General features: G+C 40.2%; 1 protein-coding gene across 2 annotated transcripts in view; it reads left to right on the forward strand.

Annotated features, from left to right (window-relative positions):
* Positions 1 to 19,415, forward strand: part of map3k5 (mitogen-activated protein kinase kinase kinase 5) — a 65,772-nt gene that overhangs the window by 12,539 nt on the left and 33,818 nt on the right. For both annotated transcript variants that reach the window (XM_086166919.1, XM_086166918.1), the window contains exons 2-5: positions 4,901 to 5,040; positions 7,640 to 7,663; positions 15,540 to 15,733; positions 18,447 to 18,615. In XM_086166919.1, coding sequence (XP_086023045.1) covers positions 4,901 to 5,040; positions 7,640 to 7,663; positions 15,540 to 15,733; positions 18,447 to 18,615 — 527 coding nt within the window. The remainder of the gene's footprint in view (positions 1 to 4,900; positions 5,041 to 7,639; positions 7,664 to 15,539; positions 15,734 to 18,446; positions 18,616 to 19,415) is intronic.

The following is a 19,415-nucleotide window of genomic DNA, read 5'->3' on the forward strand; positions in this document are numbered from 1 at the left end:
ACCTCTGGGATACAAGCAGTCTACTAGTTGCCTGGTCAGCCATATTTCTGGAAATGGCGCGGTTTGAAATATGTATTAAGTTATGTCTTGTAGTCCATTTTGAACCAATTGGGTGTCATAGCTTCTTCAGGCGTGCACATCCGTCCATTTAGATCTCTATGTATGTGAAGACCTCTATAAATGGCCCTATCTGTGGATAGATAAATATCTCATGTCATCTAATAATTGTTTTGGAAGCCCAGAGAGTCTCTTGGAAGTTTTCTTCTGTATACACAATCACTTTATATACTCACTCCACAAGTTACCCAAGATGGACACGATTTCGTGTCTTCACTTAGCAATTACTTTTTCCGTTCCAAAATAATTTCTGGATAGTGTTTGGGCCCCTTTTTTTTTTTTTCTTGCCCCAATTTTCCAAGCCGGCAAAATCTTGTGTGTCGCCACCAAGTCTCCACACAAAGAACAAGCATGTTGAACAATGAAAGGGGATTAAACAGACAAGTAGCTCCCCTGCTCAAACTTATCACAACAGGTTTCTTTGTCCCTGTCTCTTTAAATGGCAGATATATTAACTCTCCTGGTTTGAAATTACCCATTAGGTAGAAGAGTGAGGGCGGAGGAACTCTTCGGGTCCGCATAATGAGTCTGTTGACGCAGAGGTAGAAACAGAGGATAACACAAAGAGCAGTGCTTGTTTGTTGCCACTGGAAAGAAGCCACCAGGCCCACTTAGTTTCTTGTTGTTATCAGAGCCTGGGAGTTGGACAGCATGTCCAGGCCCACCTTGAGTGCACGAGGCCTCGAACAGCACTTATTTTGTAAGCTGACGAGGACATGTAATGTTGTAAGAAGTGCGGGAACTGCTGACTTTTCTATTACATCTCGATCTGAACACCGAATCAGCTCTTTGGAAGCACAGCAGTGTGTTATGATAGTAAACACTAGATTTTCAGTTCAAGGCTGAGAACTTCCCATCTCTTTGCCAGAAGCTGCAGATCCTGCTGGCGTGACTGACACTTAATATTTACTCTGGTTCACCTATTGATCCAGCTCATGAGGGAATCAAGCTGGAGTCACCGGGGTATTGACTGTATTTGTTTTCAGTGACATGTTTTTAAAACACAGGTCAGAGCACTGTTTTCATTGGTACTTTTAAAGAATGTGCTGCCAATAGAGCTCCACTCATCTCTTTGACACAAGAGTCAATGACGGGGGACGAACTTATCACATGCTGACACGGCTAAACAATCCCTGTCACCACATGCACTTTGTGACACTGACACACAAATGACGTGGATCATTATCTGTACAGCGTCAGGTGCATCTCTGTCTCCCAGAACAATGAAGACCAGTCTATATTGACTCATCATTGTTATCAATAAGTCAATTCCATTGTTAACATTCTTATGCTCTTTGACCACCGAAGCATTTTATCCGGGCTTAATGCATTTCTTCTGGGTTCACAAAAGGTAGCCCTTCTTCTTTCCATTCATTCAACACAGATAGCTGATAATTATTAGGACTAGACTAAAATAGCATACTAATGGGCCATCCATTAGTACAGAGGTTATTTGGTCCTCCAATGTAGACATCACAATCCTCAGTGCAAGTGACATCATACACCATACACTACCTTGTGCCTTGGTGTTTTTTCCTTGGGATGTACCGTTTTTCGCCTCAGGCTGTTGTGGCGTTTGAAATGTACTAGTATATGGTGTTTGTTGAACACCCTTCCCACCAAGACAGTTACTCTTGGTAACCGTGAAGGAGACCATCCGCAGTAAAGACGTGGAGTTACTCGCGGTGCGTCTGCTGCCTTACTACATGCCGAGGGAGTTCTTGCATGCCATTGTTCTGTGTGTTTACATCCCGCTTCCTTACAATGCCTGTGACGTCATCCGCACAACTGTTGCGAGACTAAAAACACAACACACGGATGCGTTTTTTTTGCCATAATGGGTGATTTCAATCATGTTTACGCTTCATTCCACCCTCACAAACTTTCACCTATTTGTGGACTGGGTAACAAGGAAAAATAAGACAATAGATCTCCTCTATGCAAACATGTCGGATGCATACAGCCACCCCATTCCTCCACTGGGTAACTCAGATAACACCCTCATTCTATTCTATTCATCTGCAGCCATTGTTCAAGCAAAGAGTACAAAAACTTTCAGTCACCACATGCACCTTCGGAGAATGGACACCAGAGGCAGAGGAGGTGCTGAGGGGTTGCTTCAAGTCCACTGAATGGAGCGTACTACAGCACAATGAGAATTTGGAGGAGGTCACGGCATGCACAACTGACTACCTCAACTTCTGTATGGGCATTATAGTTCCCAAAAACGAGCCGAAAGGTGACCAGTGATGTCAAAAACTCTTTAACAAGAAGAAGAAGGCTTTTAAGGAAGGCAGTATGACAGACCTTAGGAGTGTGCAGGGGGAACTGAAAATGAGCCTGAGGGAGGCCAAGAAGAAAATGCACCAAGACAACATGAAGGAGGTATGGCAGGGAGTTAGAAACATCACGGGGGCAAGGCTGATGGCGACATGTGCATGGCAACGAGCTGAACCACTTCTACAACCGGTTCAGCAACTCCGGTAATGGGGTGGCCATTGTTACTGTCATTGATAATGGGGCAGCCGTTGATACTCCCATTGTCACCTCCAGAGCCCCTCCCCCACCTGCCTCTGACAATGACCCTGACATTGACCGCACAACCGGTGTCATCACACCTCCCCACCTCTGTTTACGGAGCCCCCACACCCACAGTCATTGCTGAACAGGTGAGAGGAGCGCTTAAAACACCGAAGTCCAAGGTGGCAGGCCCTGATGGCGTCTGTGCTAGACTGCTAAAGACCTGTGCAGTGGAATTAGCTGAGCCTCTTCAACATCTCTTCAACAGGAGTCTGCATTTAGGCAAAGTCCCGGTACTGGGAAACCCTGTGCCCGATACCAGTCCCCAAGAAGGCACACCCAAAAGAACTCAACAATTACTGACCGGTTACCTCACTTTCACCTAAAGAAGACCCTTGACCTGTATGCTGTTGCTTAACCTACTCCAACCCCAGGTTCGCCATACACTGGGCCCCCTGCAGTTTGCCTACCAAGAGAAGGTGGGAGTTGAGGCTGCTATCTTCTACACAGGGTCCATTCTCACTTGGGCAAAGGTGTTGTGCTGTGAGAAAAAATGTTTTTTTGTGTCTCCAGTGCTATCAACACCATCCAGCCACTCCTTCTGAGAGGCAAACTGCTGTGGATAGGGGTTGAGACTGGCCTGGTAACCTGGATCACGGACTACCTCACTAAACGACCCCAGTTTGTCAGACTGGGGGACCTTACATCAGCACAGGTTCACCACAGGGTACTGTGCTCTCCCCAGTACTGTTTAGCCTGTACACCATAGATTTCAGCCACAACCCAGAGACTTGCCACATGCAGTTGTTCTCGGACGACAATTGGAAGGGGGGTACAAGTGCCTTGTGGAGGACTTTGTTGGGTGGTGCCGGGGCAACCAGCTGCAGCTAAACACTACCAACACTAAGGAAATGGTGGTGGACTTCAAGAGAACCGCACCGCCACTGTTACCTGTCACTATTGATGGGGCGAATGTGGAGACAGTCTGCACTTACAAGTTCCTGGGTGTACACCTAGACAATAAGCTAGACTGGTCTCCTCATTCAGATGCACCTTACAAGAAAGGGTGGAACAGGCTGTACTTCATAAGGAGGCTGAGGTCCTTCAGTGCCTGCAGCAAACCCCAGCCTGTCATGGCCAGTGTACTCTTCTACGCTGTGGTATGCTGGGTTGGTAGCACTCGGAAGAGAGATACTGGACTTCTTGACAGACTGGTGAGGAAGGCAGGGTCTGTGGTGGGCATGGAGCTCTCACTACAACAGCCAAGAGCACACTGGACTCTATACCGGACACACTATCTTCACCAATCAGAGGAGTTTGTTTACCTACAGACTCCAGGCCCTTTGCTGCAAGACAAACAGGCTGGTGAGGTCCTTTGTCCCCAGGGCCATACAGTTGTTCAACACAGACGGAGTTTAGCATAATGGACTGGACTGCATGAGCCCCCCCCCCTTTCTGCACGCTCATCTGCCGTCCCTAGTGAAGCCTCCTATACCAGGACAAGAATCTACTGCACTAACCTGGATAGTTACTGCACTCAAGGACTCTTCCATGACGCTGGACAATCTTATTAGGACATGTTATTCTACTTGGATTACTGCAAGGCACATTATCAGGACGCTTTTCCTATCTTGTTGGATTATTTTTAACTATTATTATCATTATTATTGTTCTTTTTTCCCAGCTAAGAGACTGGTTGTATGTACAGTATGTAAATGTGTGCAATATGTTTGATCTGTGCAATGTGTATTATGTGTATGCTGCAAGACACCTTAATTTCCTTCAGGATCAATAAAGTATCTCTATGCTATTACTGCTGAATATTCTTGTCTGAGTTGTCAAATGTAATCAGTTTTTTCAGGTCAAGTCATTGTTTTTGCCTGTGGCTTCTCCATGCATCAAGAACTGCACTGCCCCAATTTAAGAAGTTTGGGAAAAAAAAGGGATGAATCGTCCGTTGCACTCATCTATGTTCTAGTGATACTTCTGCTTAATGATGTTTTTCTTAGTTCATTGTGAGACAGGCTTGTCTTAACACAATGATATCTCCTAAATGAATGTGTTCAGTCAACACAAAAGCTCGTCCATTTCCATGGTACACTGAGACCCAGTGATGCCTGCAATCGACATCTCTCCTCTATGAGGACATATGAATGCAATGTTGAAGTATAATAAATCCTGCTTGATAGCAGAGCTAAATTATGTATTGGCATAAGCCAATTGTTTACACCACCTTGAAACAGTCATGCCTCTTGTCCTTCAGATATTGCTGTGGTAGAAATGACAGATGCCTTCCGCCAGCCCTCGCTCTTCTACCACCTGGGAGTAAGAGAGAGCTTCAGCATGGCCAACAACATCATCCTTTACTGCGACACTAATGCCGACGCTCTCCAGTCTCTACAGGTAAGACACCGATTGTGAGCAGGAACGGGGCAATCACTTCCCTCACCAGTTCAGTATTGAGGGTAGGGATGGGAACACAAAACCGCCAGAAAAATAACATTTCCCCAAGAGGTATCTTGGTAGTATGGAGGGTAGCATAAGCAGGGGAAAAATCTATTGGATCATTAGCGCTCCTAGTGAATTTGTTGTGTTTTTTTGCTTTGCTTTGTCAAAGTCAGCTCTCCACAGAGTGCCCTTCTAGTTTTTCTCGCCTCTCCAATAAATACATCTTCCATTCACTGTTGGAAAAAGGAACAGGAACAGGGAACTGGTGGATTTTGTGGTCAATCATAAAAAATCTATAACTTGTTATTTTATCACATTCAGGACAAACAGCATCACCAATCACTGCATCTTAAATTTCTCAAGATATTGTTTGCACTTGTTGACTGTGTTGGATTGATCCACATAAGTTACAAAGACATCCTCTCCTAACACCAAGCATTTGAAAAATGTACATTTTCAAGTGATCTAGAATACATAATACAACTTACTTAATGCTCGTTTTGTTTACCGTCTCAGGAAAATGACTTTCTCTGGAGCAAATTGGAAACTACATAATAATTACCATGGGTTTTATAGGTATTTTCTACTACCTACTACACTTTTTTCCTGGAAGGAGCATCTGGACTGAAAGGGCTATGTAAACTGTGAAGTGCATTTTCTGTGAGTTGAATTGAAGGCAGTAACAAAACCCCAATCCATTAAAGGGCTGGAATATAGTATAAACATTCACAGGGGGAGTATTTCATGGAATCCAAGGCTGAAGCTGAGCACATGGAAAAATTCCTGCTGTCGGCAACTTGGTCAAAGGGAACAGCAGAAGCTTTATTTCAGGTTGCGGGTATAGTGAGATGGTAATCCACTGTAGAATCAGCGCACAACCTTGTCAAGAGGGTTTTGTATCCAGTGGTGATTTGGTGAAGAAGTTAAGATAAATATGCATAAAGCACTGCCTTTTATGGTGTGAAAATTGCTTCTCAAAACTGGTACACGAGTAGGGTTTTTCCCCGTCCTGTGGTCTTTCACGGTGCCCGTCCGCCTGGCTCTGCGCCCAGCCATCTGCTCCCAAAAAAAGTCACTGGTTTCCCCAGATCCATATCAGGCTGAGGTTTTTTTTTTTTCTTCTTTTTGCAAAGGCTGCTCTTTTTACATTTATACAAACACCAGTGCTATATTTGAAAACACTTACTTGTATTTTGGTCATGGTAGTTTTCTTGCTGCACCATTTTTTGTGTAATGAACTTAAAGCTAAAAAAATATAAGATGCATTTTTAATCCACAGTCTGAAGTTCTTCAAAATGTATTAAATTGTTCTAATGCAACACTGCTTAGTGGAGATCTTTTACAAACTAGTAAGCCTAGTTACACAATGTTTTATTCGTGCCTCAAACCTCACTAATTTGAATAATTGAATAATTTAATAACTTCTGATAACTAATTGAATAACTTTTTGACTAATTGGAAATTGTCTCAACAATTTGTATAAAATTTTACAGAATTTTTCAATGTTATTTGTTATTTAAATTTCAGCTTCCACTGAGTCATGGAAACAGATATTTTATTTTGGCATTTCAAGAATTTTTTTTCTTTTTTTTTTTTCTTTTCTTTTGTTTTTTTACCTAAAAAGTTGATTATAAAGATGTGGGGGAAAATCCTTCAGTGGTGACAAGGGGTGGAGGGCTCATCACGGGCATACGATCATCAGGTTGCAGCTAGAAGCGTCAGGCATTTTTTTCTTTTAATATACTGTATGTTGCAAAATATATAGTATGCCTGGTAGTATTCCCTCAAATTTGGACTACTGTTAAAGAGGATAGGATAGTGTTTGAGTACAACAAAACCCTCCTGGATGACTGAGCCTCTCAACTTGTCTCCAAGGGAGACCCCAGACACCCCATCGGGGAAACTCCGTTCAGCTGTCTGTATTTGTGATCTTGTTCTTTCAGCCATTACTGACAGCTTGTGACCATATGTGAGGGTAGGAACGTAAATGGACAAGTAAATTGAGTTCTTCGCCTTTCAATTCAATTGCTTATTTACAATGACTAATCAATGCAGAGTCAGCATTGGTAATGCCTTGCCGATCTCCTGCTCTATTCTTTCCTCACTCATGAACAAGACCTCGAAGTCATACATTTGAGGCGGGGTCTCACTTTCATCCCAGCTCCTTAACACATAATAAGTGTTATGAATTAAATGAACAGAAGATCCAATACCAAAGTGTATTGCCCCTAATCCCCCAGCTATGCCTAAAAATTCTGTCAATAAATGTTATGTACAGAATCTGGGACAAAGGGCAACCTGGGTTGTGTGGAGACTTTACAATAGTCAAAACCATGTTTCCAGTTTTATGAACTTAGACTGTTTCATTTGTTATTAAGTTCCAGAGTAATATAAATAACTCGTGCTTTTTTTTTTTCTTTTTTTTTTAACCTGTGTTACATTGCCCGTGTAAATTTGCTGCTGGGACACATTTTTGGTTGTATTTATTTATTTTGTTTTGGGAGGGGGGGGGGGTTGCAAGACTAAAAGTACATTTCTTCTCTTTTCTTTCCAGGAGATAATTTGCCAGAAGAATACTGTAAGTACACAAACCGCCTTTTTTCCCTGCCTCTCATCCCGCCTTTTCACACATTACTCACCCAAACTAACACGTCAAGGTGCAAGAAATCTGCTTTTTCCCCCATTATTCCCTCCCTTACAACGTTCAACAAACATAAAACACCTTATGCCTCTTTTTGCAGCATAAAGGTTTTCACTAACCCAAATCACAGCCCTAAATGTTTGGTTTTGCACTTCATTCCTTTCTAATGAAACAACAGTTTTTGGTGTTTTGCTCTAAACAGTTTGCCTGCATTACAGTGAGCAAAGGTCTGCAATGGGCTTACTAACTTTGTGGCCCAAAGTAATATTTCTGTGAGTTGATAAGCAAACCTTTCAGTAATTACATTAATAAATGACATATTATTACATAGTATTACATTTATGTGAACATTTCTTTTCATTTCCTGTTGATGGAATAATCTGGGTAAATCGCAAGTTGAACAAAGACTGGCTCCAGGCAAATGCCAGCTGATTGTTTTTCTACATTCAGCACCGAGTTTTTGTGGGGCTTAGCTCTTATAAGTGGCTTTTCAAAGTGCAGAGGTGACCCTGCATTCGGAAAACACAGTGATCTCTGACACCGAATCGCTCCGTATAAGGTGAGCTGATTATCACTCACTGCACGGGAGCAACCTCTCTGACCTCGCATGTATTCCTTGTTCTCTGTCTCCCCTGCTTGCACATTGCACTTTGCTGACAACCTGCTTGTTTAAGGATGCTTAAAAAGGCTAGTGGGCAATATGTATATGTGATTTTTTTTTTTTTTCTATTTCATTTTTTTATTTCTACTGCTAATATTCAGTCCGTTTTAAAGTTGTTTTAAACCAGGCGTGCCCAATGCGTCGATCGCGATCTACCGGTCGATCGCAAAGGTAGTGTGTGTAGATCGTATGCCATTAAAACGTAGACGTCAGCCTATCATCTGCATTATGAGTCGGTCTGTCCAATCGAACCTTTTCTGTCACTGCGCATCTGCACATAGCATGCGTTCTAGCAAGCTAGCGAGTTAGCCTCCAATTTATGTCTTCTAAATGTATGGGTATAAAAATGAGTGGTAAGTAAAAAGACTAAAACGGAATGGGAGGTGGACTTTTTTTTTTTATTGCCATTTTCAAAGTGCGTTTGCCTCATCCGCCGGTCTGCCATTGCTATACCAAAAAAGGGAAATGTGGAGCGGCATTTTCGGAAAAGTGCCATCAGGGTTATGCAAGATCCCCAAACATTTATTGTGTTATGTATACTCACTAAATATATATTCAGCATTTTTAATGGAGGAAGATCATTTTCACATGGTCATTTGAAAAGTAGCTCACAAGGCGAAAAAGTGTGGGCACCCCTGTTTTAAACCTTCATCCAAATCAAATCAAATTCTTTGGAAAAGAAACAAAAAACAACTCTTAACAGTGGATGATAATCAGTGTTGAGAGAAGCATTATTGGATTTTACACACTTTGTTGTTTACAACACAGGTTTTTTTTTTTCCTTTTTCCAGTGTGTTGTTCCGTAAATATAAGCTGGTGTTTTTCTTGGCATTTTAATGTCAGGTTAAAAAAAAGAATCCGGTCATCGCAAGTAGTTGCACTGTAGTCTTTCTATCTGGGCCTGTGAGGAATTATTACCTTGTCGACAGTTATCAGTATGCTCTCTGGGTTTGGTATTGGTGAATGCTGTCAGCATCGGCACTTACAAGATTAAGAATGGACTACTGTGGTCTACTGAAATCAAATCAGAGCAGTAGTTGCAAAATTTCCCCCAAATTTCCTGAATAGAAGACTTCTCTAGTGTTTTATTTCTTACAGCCTGTAGAGAAATATTTTCTCTAATAGTAGGCTTTTGTTGTGTTAGGGGCACATTCAGTACCGGGGGCAGTCCCACTGTGTACTGCATATCCTCAGGAAGTCTAAGATGAGGACTACAACAAGAATTATAGTACCGTATTTTTCAGACAATGCGCCGCTCCGGATTATAAGTCGCACCAGCCAAAAATGGATAATAAAGAACGAAAAAAAAAACATATATAAGTCGCACTGGAGTATTAGTCGCATTTCTGGGCGGGAAATTTATCTAATAAAATCCAACACCAAGAATAGACATTTCATCTTGAAAGGCAATTTAAAATGAAAATAGAATAGAGAACAACAGGCTGAACAAGTATAGACTATATGACGCATAAATAACGAACTGAGAACGTGCCTGCTAGGCTATGTTAACGTAACGTATTACGGTAAGAGTCATTCAAATAACGATAGCATATAGCACATGCTACAACCAAACAATCTGTGTCACTCTTTATCACTAAGTCCAACGAAATCTTCTTCTTAAGTCGCTTCTATAATTCGCTCCGGAGTATAAGTCGCACCCCCGGCCAAACAATGAAAAAAACTGCGACTTATAGTCCGAAAAATGCGGCACTTTGAAATGAGTAATGTAGCCATATTGTCAGTCATGGAGGACTTTATCCTAGTCTTTCTTGACGCTTTAGTCATCTGCGTGTGTGGCTGCAAAGTGAAATCTGTAAAGCAGCCTCTTTCATCAGAATGTGTATGCAAGTATGTTTAAGAAAACAGACTGAATTTTCATTCAAGATTCAGGAGGTTGAGTTGATGTGCTTGATAGGCATCACCAGACTAAATGTTTTAATACAAACTGTCCAATTTCAGTTGATGTCATGTTACCAGGAGGCCTTTCCAATTGATGCATATCTAGCACCTCAATGGACTGTTCATATACAGACACCTGTAGCTCATCAAAGTGACAAAATGCATGTGTTGGAAAACTAGAAATACCTGCTGCTGTTAGGTGCCATTAGAAGTCCCAAGACATTTGTTTTGTCCTCACTGATTACTTCTAACTTTGCCGAGGCTGATTCTTCAGTTGCCATGCTCATGAAAAGCCTCTGTGGATGTACGTTTCTTTGCTTATCAAAGATAAAACAGTCAGAATAAACTATAAATATCACAAATTGTCCATATGGAGCCAGTGGTTTCTTTTGCAATAAAACCCAGCAGCAATATTGCAGAAAGGCTCCAAATTTGTAGACATTGTTTTGGGCGTTCGAGAGTTTTACCTTGTTTTCCTTCTTGAATTTGCCATACAGTAAGAAATACGAATGTGCCATTTATCCATATTCTCTCATTTATTATATACAACTTAAATTGATCTCCAAGTGATAATGAATCAAAAAATAAATCAACTCTCCACCTCCAAACTACTAAAAGTGTTTGAGCTAATTTGCACAATACCAAATGATTTTTTATTAGCTTTTTTTTTTTTTTTTTTTCAAAAATGTTAGTAGGAATACTGGTTGATTTAAACGTAACTAGAACAAGAAAGGAAAATTATGCTGACTGAATCCCCCATAAATTATAATGATGAGGAAAAAAAAAACATCTATTTTAGACTTCAATGGGCATGTTGTTGCAGGCAGAAGAGGTGATGAAGAAGTGATGAGCAGGTTAAGGCCTCAGGATAGAAATGCAGAGAGACAAGATGGGGGGGGGGGGGTGACTTTGCTAAAAGGATGGAATTGGTTTTAGCAAATATATTCTTCCAGAAGAGGCAGGAACATCAGGTAAAAATGGAAGTGCTGAGTTAGGAGCACACAGGTAGACTATATCTTGAATAGTTGACATGATTTCAAGAAAATCAATGACTTGAAGTAGTGGTGGGTGAGAGTATTCTTGTATTCTTCAGTTCTGAACTGAAAAAGCCTCTCGTATAAGGGGTGAAATGTCTTCAAGTGAAGAAATTCAAGTCCAGTTGCCATGACAAGAAGATTTCAGCAAGAAATCACCATGACCTGGATGACTAAGAACCTCCACAGACACGTATGTGAGAATATGGCCACACAGCTCAGGATGGTGGTTTGACCCTGGTGTCAAGGTAGATGAAAAGGACAAAGGCAGACCAGAAGCTGAAAAAGGGGAAATGTGTGATTTTCAGGAGGTGACTGAATAACTGCACCAAATGTGCTCAGGGAGACAGGTAGAAGAGGATCTGGTGTGTCTTCTTCAGGGAAAGTAGATAAGGAGACCTAGATAAGGAGGGACTGCCAGGCAGGAGGCCTAGATAATTACCGAAGAGGAGAATTATGGATGTAGTGAAAGAAGGACAGGAAGTTGGTTGGTATGACGGGATGGATGGAGGAAGATGAATCAGTGTTGGAATGTGAAACGGGCTGTTAAAATGAAAAAAAAGATTTTTAAATTTAAAAAAAGATCTAAAAAGCTACAAGAAAATGACGAAAGAAATTATTTGTGACAAAGTATAGATAAAATGTTTCCTGCTATTTCTTAATTAAAGATATTTTTTTCTCAAGATATAAAAAAAACATGAAGGTCCAACCCAGACCTGTTGGCAGTAAGTATGCATTTGATTGTATATTTTATATTCACTTAAATGTACATCCCAAAACATCCTAAAAGTACCGGATGAGGATACCCTAGATAGTGATTTCTTTGGTCCAGAATTTTCTATTTTTTACCTCATTGCCTCTCGAGGAGAAGCCTTTGCTCAAGGCAAAGGAACTCACCTGGAAAATATGAAAAAAGCAAAAAATGAAACTGGATGTATATTTATTTTCCTGATTTTAAATTGATTAAATCCCTTTAAATTGACTCCCTGCCATGGTAGAAATCTGCAGTAGTAGCACACAGATACAAACCCTCAGAGCTCCTGTGGGTGAATGGTATCAGTTCCGAATTGATCAGTGGAACATCCCATAAGTTAGAATGAACTTGCTTACACTGCGTGAAGGTGAGCGTACAGACTCGCCACTCCCGCTGCTTCTGCAAATGGACAGAAGAACCGTTGGCTGTCAGACCAGATGGCACGCTGACCAAATGACTGACTCATTCTCGGTCGCTTTCAGCAGATTTCCCCAGAAACAAGTGCTGTCACATGTGTTTCAACTGCACTTTAGACAGTTTAAACGTGTGTGCAACTGTCAGAAACAGGTAGATGCCCCAAAATAATCGGTCGCCAATGAGGGTGAGTCTATGTGTGAAAAGAATCCCTCAGTGAGCAGCTGAGTACAGTGCAAAGATTTTGCAGCCTGTCTAGTTGCATTTAATTGACTTTTATTTCCACAATGCATGCAGCAAAAGTAACATGAATTTTTATTGTATAGGAGGAAGTGGTTTTCTTTGCATGCCCTTCATTGCTTCTGTGCCACACCTCTGGTTCAGTTCTGCTTTTTTGTTGTTTTGTTTGTTTTTTTTTTTTTTTGACATTTTTATTCTGTTTGAAGGGAGAGCAGCAGCAGGCTGTGTTATTTCTCATAAATGTTGAAAAGATGTTGATGCTGTGATAGAATATCTGAGCTGTCAGGACACTGTTGGGTCGCAGCCATTTATGCAAGCTGTGTTTGAACGAATACTCAACATTTTTCGAAAAACACTTGAAAGAAAAAAAAAAGAACAATTTCTCAAGGATATCATGAATGGATATCTGTCATCTATCTATCTGTAAACACTACATGCAGACGTTTCATTTTTGTTTATTCAAAAGCTGCTGGCCACACAAATCAGAACATCATGGGTGATGCTTGAGGACAGTGCGAAGTTGAAAGAAATGCAGATCGCAGGAATGTCTGGATAATCTCTTCCGAGTGCTCACCAAATATTTTTTTTATAACTAGAATAAACACATTATTACCCCCGAATGCCTCAGTAGCACGCAACAGGGGTATTATGGTACACGGGTTGAAACACAAGCCCCGTGTCTTGTCCCCATTGTTCTGAATGTTTGGACGATCACCTGACACACTCTTCCTCATTTGCTGATTTCGAGTGAGGACTTTTTATTTTGTTACTGCCGTTATTACAACTGTCAAGTCAGGAAAGTTTTTTAGAAGCTATTAGTTTACAACACGTGCACAAAGCTATAACTTATCAGAAGTCTAATCTACATTATGATGAAGTCGCTTATCAATAAGTGCCTGAAATTTATTAATCCATGTCATCATTTATATAGACCAAAAATGAAAATCAAATCATAATTATCCTGTTCTGTTTGTATGGATCTAAAACAAACAAGCTAATCAGGTGCTTCTCTATTTTCCACTTCTTGCAGCCATTCTCTATGAAGAGGCAAAAGTAAAACTTTGAAGTGTTGGAAATAGTGGTAATTAAAATTAAAAATTAATAATAAATAAATAATAATAATAATAAGTAATTAAGCTTAATTTAAATTAAAATGTTTTTTTTTCTCATCATTGTACTGTGAAGGTTACAATAATACATTTTCAGTCTAAAAATATCTAACATAACTCAGCCGCAGGGAATCTTCAATCTTTGTAGTTACTGCTAACAGCTAAGACAATTTATATTTCATTATATTTCTTATTCTTCCTCCTTTCCACTATTGTCTATTACTGTTATGTTTTTACTTGAAACTCTGGCACAACAATTTCCTTCGGGATTAATAAAGTTGTTCTCATCTCATCTCATAAGGCCTCATTTCACATAACAAAACCAGAGGTTCAATGATTGCGTAGTGCTTCCAAAGCAAGGACAGGTTGAAATATTTCTTGAGTAAAAGCTACTCATTATTGTAATTCTCTTTTACGTTCATTGTGTTTATTTAGGGTGTTTGACTTTCCAAATAATATATTGTTATGCACTGTTCTACTTAAGCCTCTCACAGGGCACCATTTGTGGCGCGATGAGTTGAGCTAGAATTAGGTATTAATAATAACAATTATCAGTGCTGATTATTAGTTATCAATCAAAGTTCTTGGAATATCATTAACTCAATAATGATACCAACCTTCGTTTGGGACACCACCAGCAAAGCTTGAAAATAATAACTAATGACGGAACACTGTCTGAAGAAATAGGTATTTATCTGAAATGTCAATATTTAACAATAATGATATTTTAGATGAATAAGGCGTAAGGCAGTCTGAATGCAGAACTACCAAAAATGTCGGCGGTTGTTGTCTGAAGGCTAACACCTGTTGCCATGTAACCGGGGTCAGAAGGCACAAAGGAATGGATGAAATGCCAATAGATAATGTCCTGTGTAAAAATTACATGGAGGTGCGTTTGTGTTAAGAAAAGAAAGATAAGTAGAGCGCGTTAGACAAGCAGCAAATTAACAAGGTAACAATAGCAATAACATGGGAATACAGTGATTACCCAAGGCACGACAGGAAAACAGCAGTTACAACCCTCCCAGAAAACCGATCAATAACTCATGCCTGCCCAGATGCTAATACTGGCCTCTTGTAATGAGCCGATCAGGGATGCGATGTTCCGATGACGATCGCGTCGGACTTGCAATGGATTTGTGGTCGTCGACGGGAGTGAGGTGCACCAACGGGGACGAGAGACAGCTGGCCATCTGGAGATGCGGTTGGCTCTCGGAGATCTTCGGGTCTAGTCTGCGGGTCGGGACGTCGAGCTTGGGACCACGGACAGGAGGCTGGCGTTTCAGTTCAAAACGCGCGATCATAACGAGTTTAGGACGTCGCAGCATATGCCTTGTTGTGGTCCAATGGGTGAGGGCGAAGAGACGGGGCCCACGTAATAGGCGGCTTCCCCGCTCATCCCTCGCCTCCGGAGTGTTTACCCGAGTTAACAGGAAGGTGAGAATCAGTTTATTGACAAACGGTGGTCGATCGGAGGAACAACGGATTCAACCCCTTTTGGTCAACACATGGTGGTTGAATGCGGAAATAGGTTGCGTTAACAGAAAATTTTCAGTTAAAGTCTGCACCTGAGGCACAACATATACCCACATTTAGCAGTTATTCCTGTTTTTTCTTTTACATGCGCTCTATCTTCTTATCGAAACAGAGTTCTCTATTGTGCCGACACGTTTTCCTCAAACCATGCCTCCTCTGCCAACAGACGTGCTCGGCCAACTACACTTTCATCCCGTACATGGTGACGCCGCACAACAAGGTGTACTATTGCGAAGGCAGCCTGATGAAGGGCCTGACCGAGCTGATGCAGCCAAGCTTCGAGATGTTGCTGGGACCCATCTGCATGCCCCTGTTGGACCGCTTCATCCAACTGCTCAAAGTATCACAGGCCAACTCTCAGTAGGTGGAATGTGGACTATGGATCGCTGTGGCCAAAAACATTTATCAGCTATTGTTATTTGTATGCAAGCTATAGCGATCAATATAATCCTCATGGAAAGGAATCTTGATTATCTCGCTGGGGGCAGGGAGACTATCCCAGCTGGCGGGGTGCACTCTGGACTGGTCGAGACAAACAATAATTCGCTCTCTCGTTCACAAATCCGGGCAATTTAGGGTCTCCTTTAAACCTACTGAATGTCCAAGGTCTAAGAAACCTTAAACATACATTAATAATATATTAGTGGCCCAGTGATTAGCCAGTTTCCCTTCCAAACATGACATTAAACACATCCACCAACAGATAATTTCCTAAACAGACTTGAGTAACCTTCCATTTTATCAAACCAAAGTTTGTTATCCTGAAAATTTACATACCCTCTTTCCTCTACTTGCGTTTTTTTTTTTTACTTTTTGACGTATATCGCACCGTCTCCTCTTTACTTCATGAGATGAGATGAGATGCACTTTGTTGGTCAGCAATTCTGTATTGTGAATACAGTTTGTATATATTCAATTACTGTATTGTACTTCAACAATACATTTAATTGCAGTTTCCAAAAAAACAACCTTTTCCATAGGCTCAAAATTATTCTTGGACTTGCAGCTAATTTGTTTTTCTAAACTGTCCTTGGTTGAAACCAGTAAAATACTCAAATTTAGATCCTGCTGCCACCATATTTCTAACTGCAGTCATTTACACAATTTTTCTAAGATGATCATTCACAAAACATACAGGGCTGTCTCAGAAAATTAGAATATTCTGATAAAGTTCTATATCTTCTGTAATGCAATAAAAGAAAAAAAAAAAAAGATTTTTTTCATGATATTCTAATATTTTGAGATAGGATTTTTGAGTTTTCTTTAAGATATAAGCCATAATCAGCAATATTAAAATAATGAAAGGCTTGCAATATTTCAGTTGATTTGTAATGAATCCAGAATGTATGACATTTTTATTTTTGCAAACATATGAGTTAACACTACAATGGGTGCTCTTCATTTGGGTTAAGCTTAGTAAATTGTGCAACACAGGAAATTTACTGTATACTGCAAGTAAAAATACTATATTTGTTGTTTCATAGAGGAGGAACAGGCTATATTAGCGGGTTTTTATGTTCCTGTTGAGCACAAGTTAACAGCCTCTTTCAGCAGAGCAGACCTTTGTTTGACTAAGCCACTATTTTTTATTGGTTTGTTTTGTTTTTTTAACTTGCTGTCATTATTTTATCTAGTTCCATAAACCAAAATATTTCAGATCCTCAATTGCCCAGTGATATTTCAGCCTTTGCTGCTAACAGAGCTGCAGCCAGTGGGGGTTCGCTCATCTCTAGGAATAGTGATGCATGTTTCATGAGCAGAAGAGAATAACATGCACTTTGATGAAACATTTGTCTCCAGGAGACACCACACTAAACCTAACAAAGATATATAAGCTTAGCCATTGCTGCTATCTGACCACACCATAGGCACTCTATATTTTCTCTATTCAATATACCAAGAATTTGAGATTGAGATAAGGTTTGTGAGGAAATCTGCTAAGGAAGATTGTCTGCAAGCAAACTTGAAAAAATGTTCAGTGGATGAGGTTATCACCCGTCATCAGGAGACCTTTATTTTGTTGTGCGTGTGTTTCCCTAATACAAACGTAGCTGTTGGCCTCCAATGCGTGCTGCAATGTCATAATGTCATAGTGTAGAAGAATATAAAGTTGAAGTTGTACTCTACTATGGTGACCCCTTCCTCTCAAAGTGTAGTATAGTGTAGACTGAGTATTTTAGGAAATGGATACAGTTCCCTCTATCCTCCGTATCCTTTTCAGTGTCACTCTGTCATCATCAGTTTTTCATGTATAATACATGCTTTTGGGCCTATTGGGTCATTATTAGAAAGTATTAACTGTAATGCGATGTCAGCAACATGACATCACACAGGGAAATTACAAAAGAAATCAGACATAGCATAATATTCATTATACATCATAATTCAAAGTCTGACATACAAATTAGGACAAGGCATGTTTTCAACTTTGTGTTATTCCTTGGACATTGGAAAGCAAGTCCCCCTTTTAAAAGAGAATTTAGCAGGAATGTATTTTGCAAGTACATATACTATAAAGGGTGTAAGTGATGCCACAATGTATTAAACATTGTTATACAAGAGACAGGCCCATTGATTGTTTATTGAACCACTGAAAAAAAAAAAAGTTTTTATATTCCCAAAACCCACCAAATCAGGATTTTATCTCCCTATATCTGTCTGGTATTTATTTGCTGTTCAAGTACTGTTATCATCAAAACACTTGATTGATGGATGGATAGATAGATAGATGGATAGATGGATCGGATTTTACACTTCTGTTATAGTTGTAATTGAATTTCAGGTGAATCATGAACTTTCCCTAGTCGGCAAATTTACTCAAAACATTTTCTTACGTAAAACAACCAGCAGTAGCAGCTGGTCATCATCTGGCGGATTTTCATAAATCATCATCATTACCAATGCATGGAAGATTAAGAATTCATTTTTTTGTCATGCAATTCTAAAACCAACACAATACCTGCAAGCTCAAACCTTTCAGGTCTGTGTTGTCAACTGTCGTCCTTTTCAATAAACATTGCATCTGTTACTTTATACCAACAAATTGTGTTTTTCATCCTCCCCTCCACCGCAGCCAATACTTTCGAGAAACGATTCTGAGTGAGATCCGTAAAGCCAGGGAGTTGTACACCGGCATGGAGCTGGCAGCTGAGCTCAGTCGCATCCAGCAGCGGCTGGACAACGTGGAGTGCCTCTCAGTTGACATCGTCATCAACCTACTGCTGACTTACAGGGATATACAGGTACCGTGGAGAATTAAAAAGAATAAAGAAATGGAAAAATCAAGTGTGAAAACCTGGAACCATTGGATTGGGTAAATGTCAATGTTAATGAAGAAAGCTCATGTCTGAAAAATGTTGCTTTTTTTCTGTCATGTTATGCTTTAGAATTTTTTTTACTGTGCTTTATCTTATATCAATACAACATTTGCAGCAAATATAATTCCACCTTGAGCTCCTCAAAGTGTTAAAGGGTCAAACATGATGAGTAGAAGAAAATATGTGTGCATGTCTTTACTTTGAGACTTGAACTAAAAACTATTTCTACTGTAAATTGGAATGATGTTAGCTGACTATATGTAATTCTTTTTAACTCAAATGGATATCTTACTAAAACACAAATATTTTCGCCACAGGCAGCACTCTGCCTCATGAATCCTTCACGGGAGAAAGTAACCATTGAGGATGTACTGAAATATTCAATGCGTTTTGGGGAACACGCACAGTGTAAGCAAGTAGGAGCAACAAAAACACGATCAAGGCTTGACTCTGCAACAGAATTAACAGCCATATCAGGAAACATTCATCCATGCGCCTCCGTGTAGAAGAAATGCTCGGCTCTGGCGTTGATAAAGAAATAGCCCGAGTTCTCTCAAATAATACCATTTTCAGACATATTGATGACATGTCTTCAGACATAAAAAAAAGCCTGGAAAAGTTGCACATCATTGGGAAATTTGCATTGCAACTTGACGAATCTACAGATATTAGATATATTAGATTTCACACTAAGTAAATTGAGACTACGGTTTCATTCTAATTTG

This window comes from Fistularia commersonii, chromosome 20 (assembly GCF_037954325.1).
Source record: "Fistularia commersonii isolate RoL2024-O1a breed Wild chromosome 20, RoL_Fcom_v1.0, whole genome shotgun sequence".
NCBI lineage: Eukaryota > Metazoa > Chordata > Actinopteri > Syngnathiformes > Fistulariidae > Fistularia > Fistularia commersonii.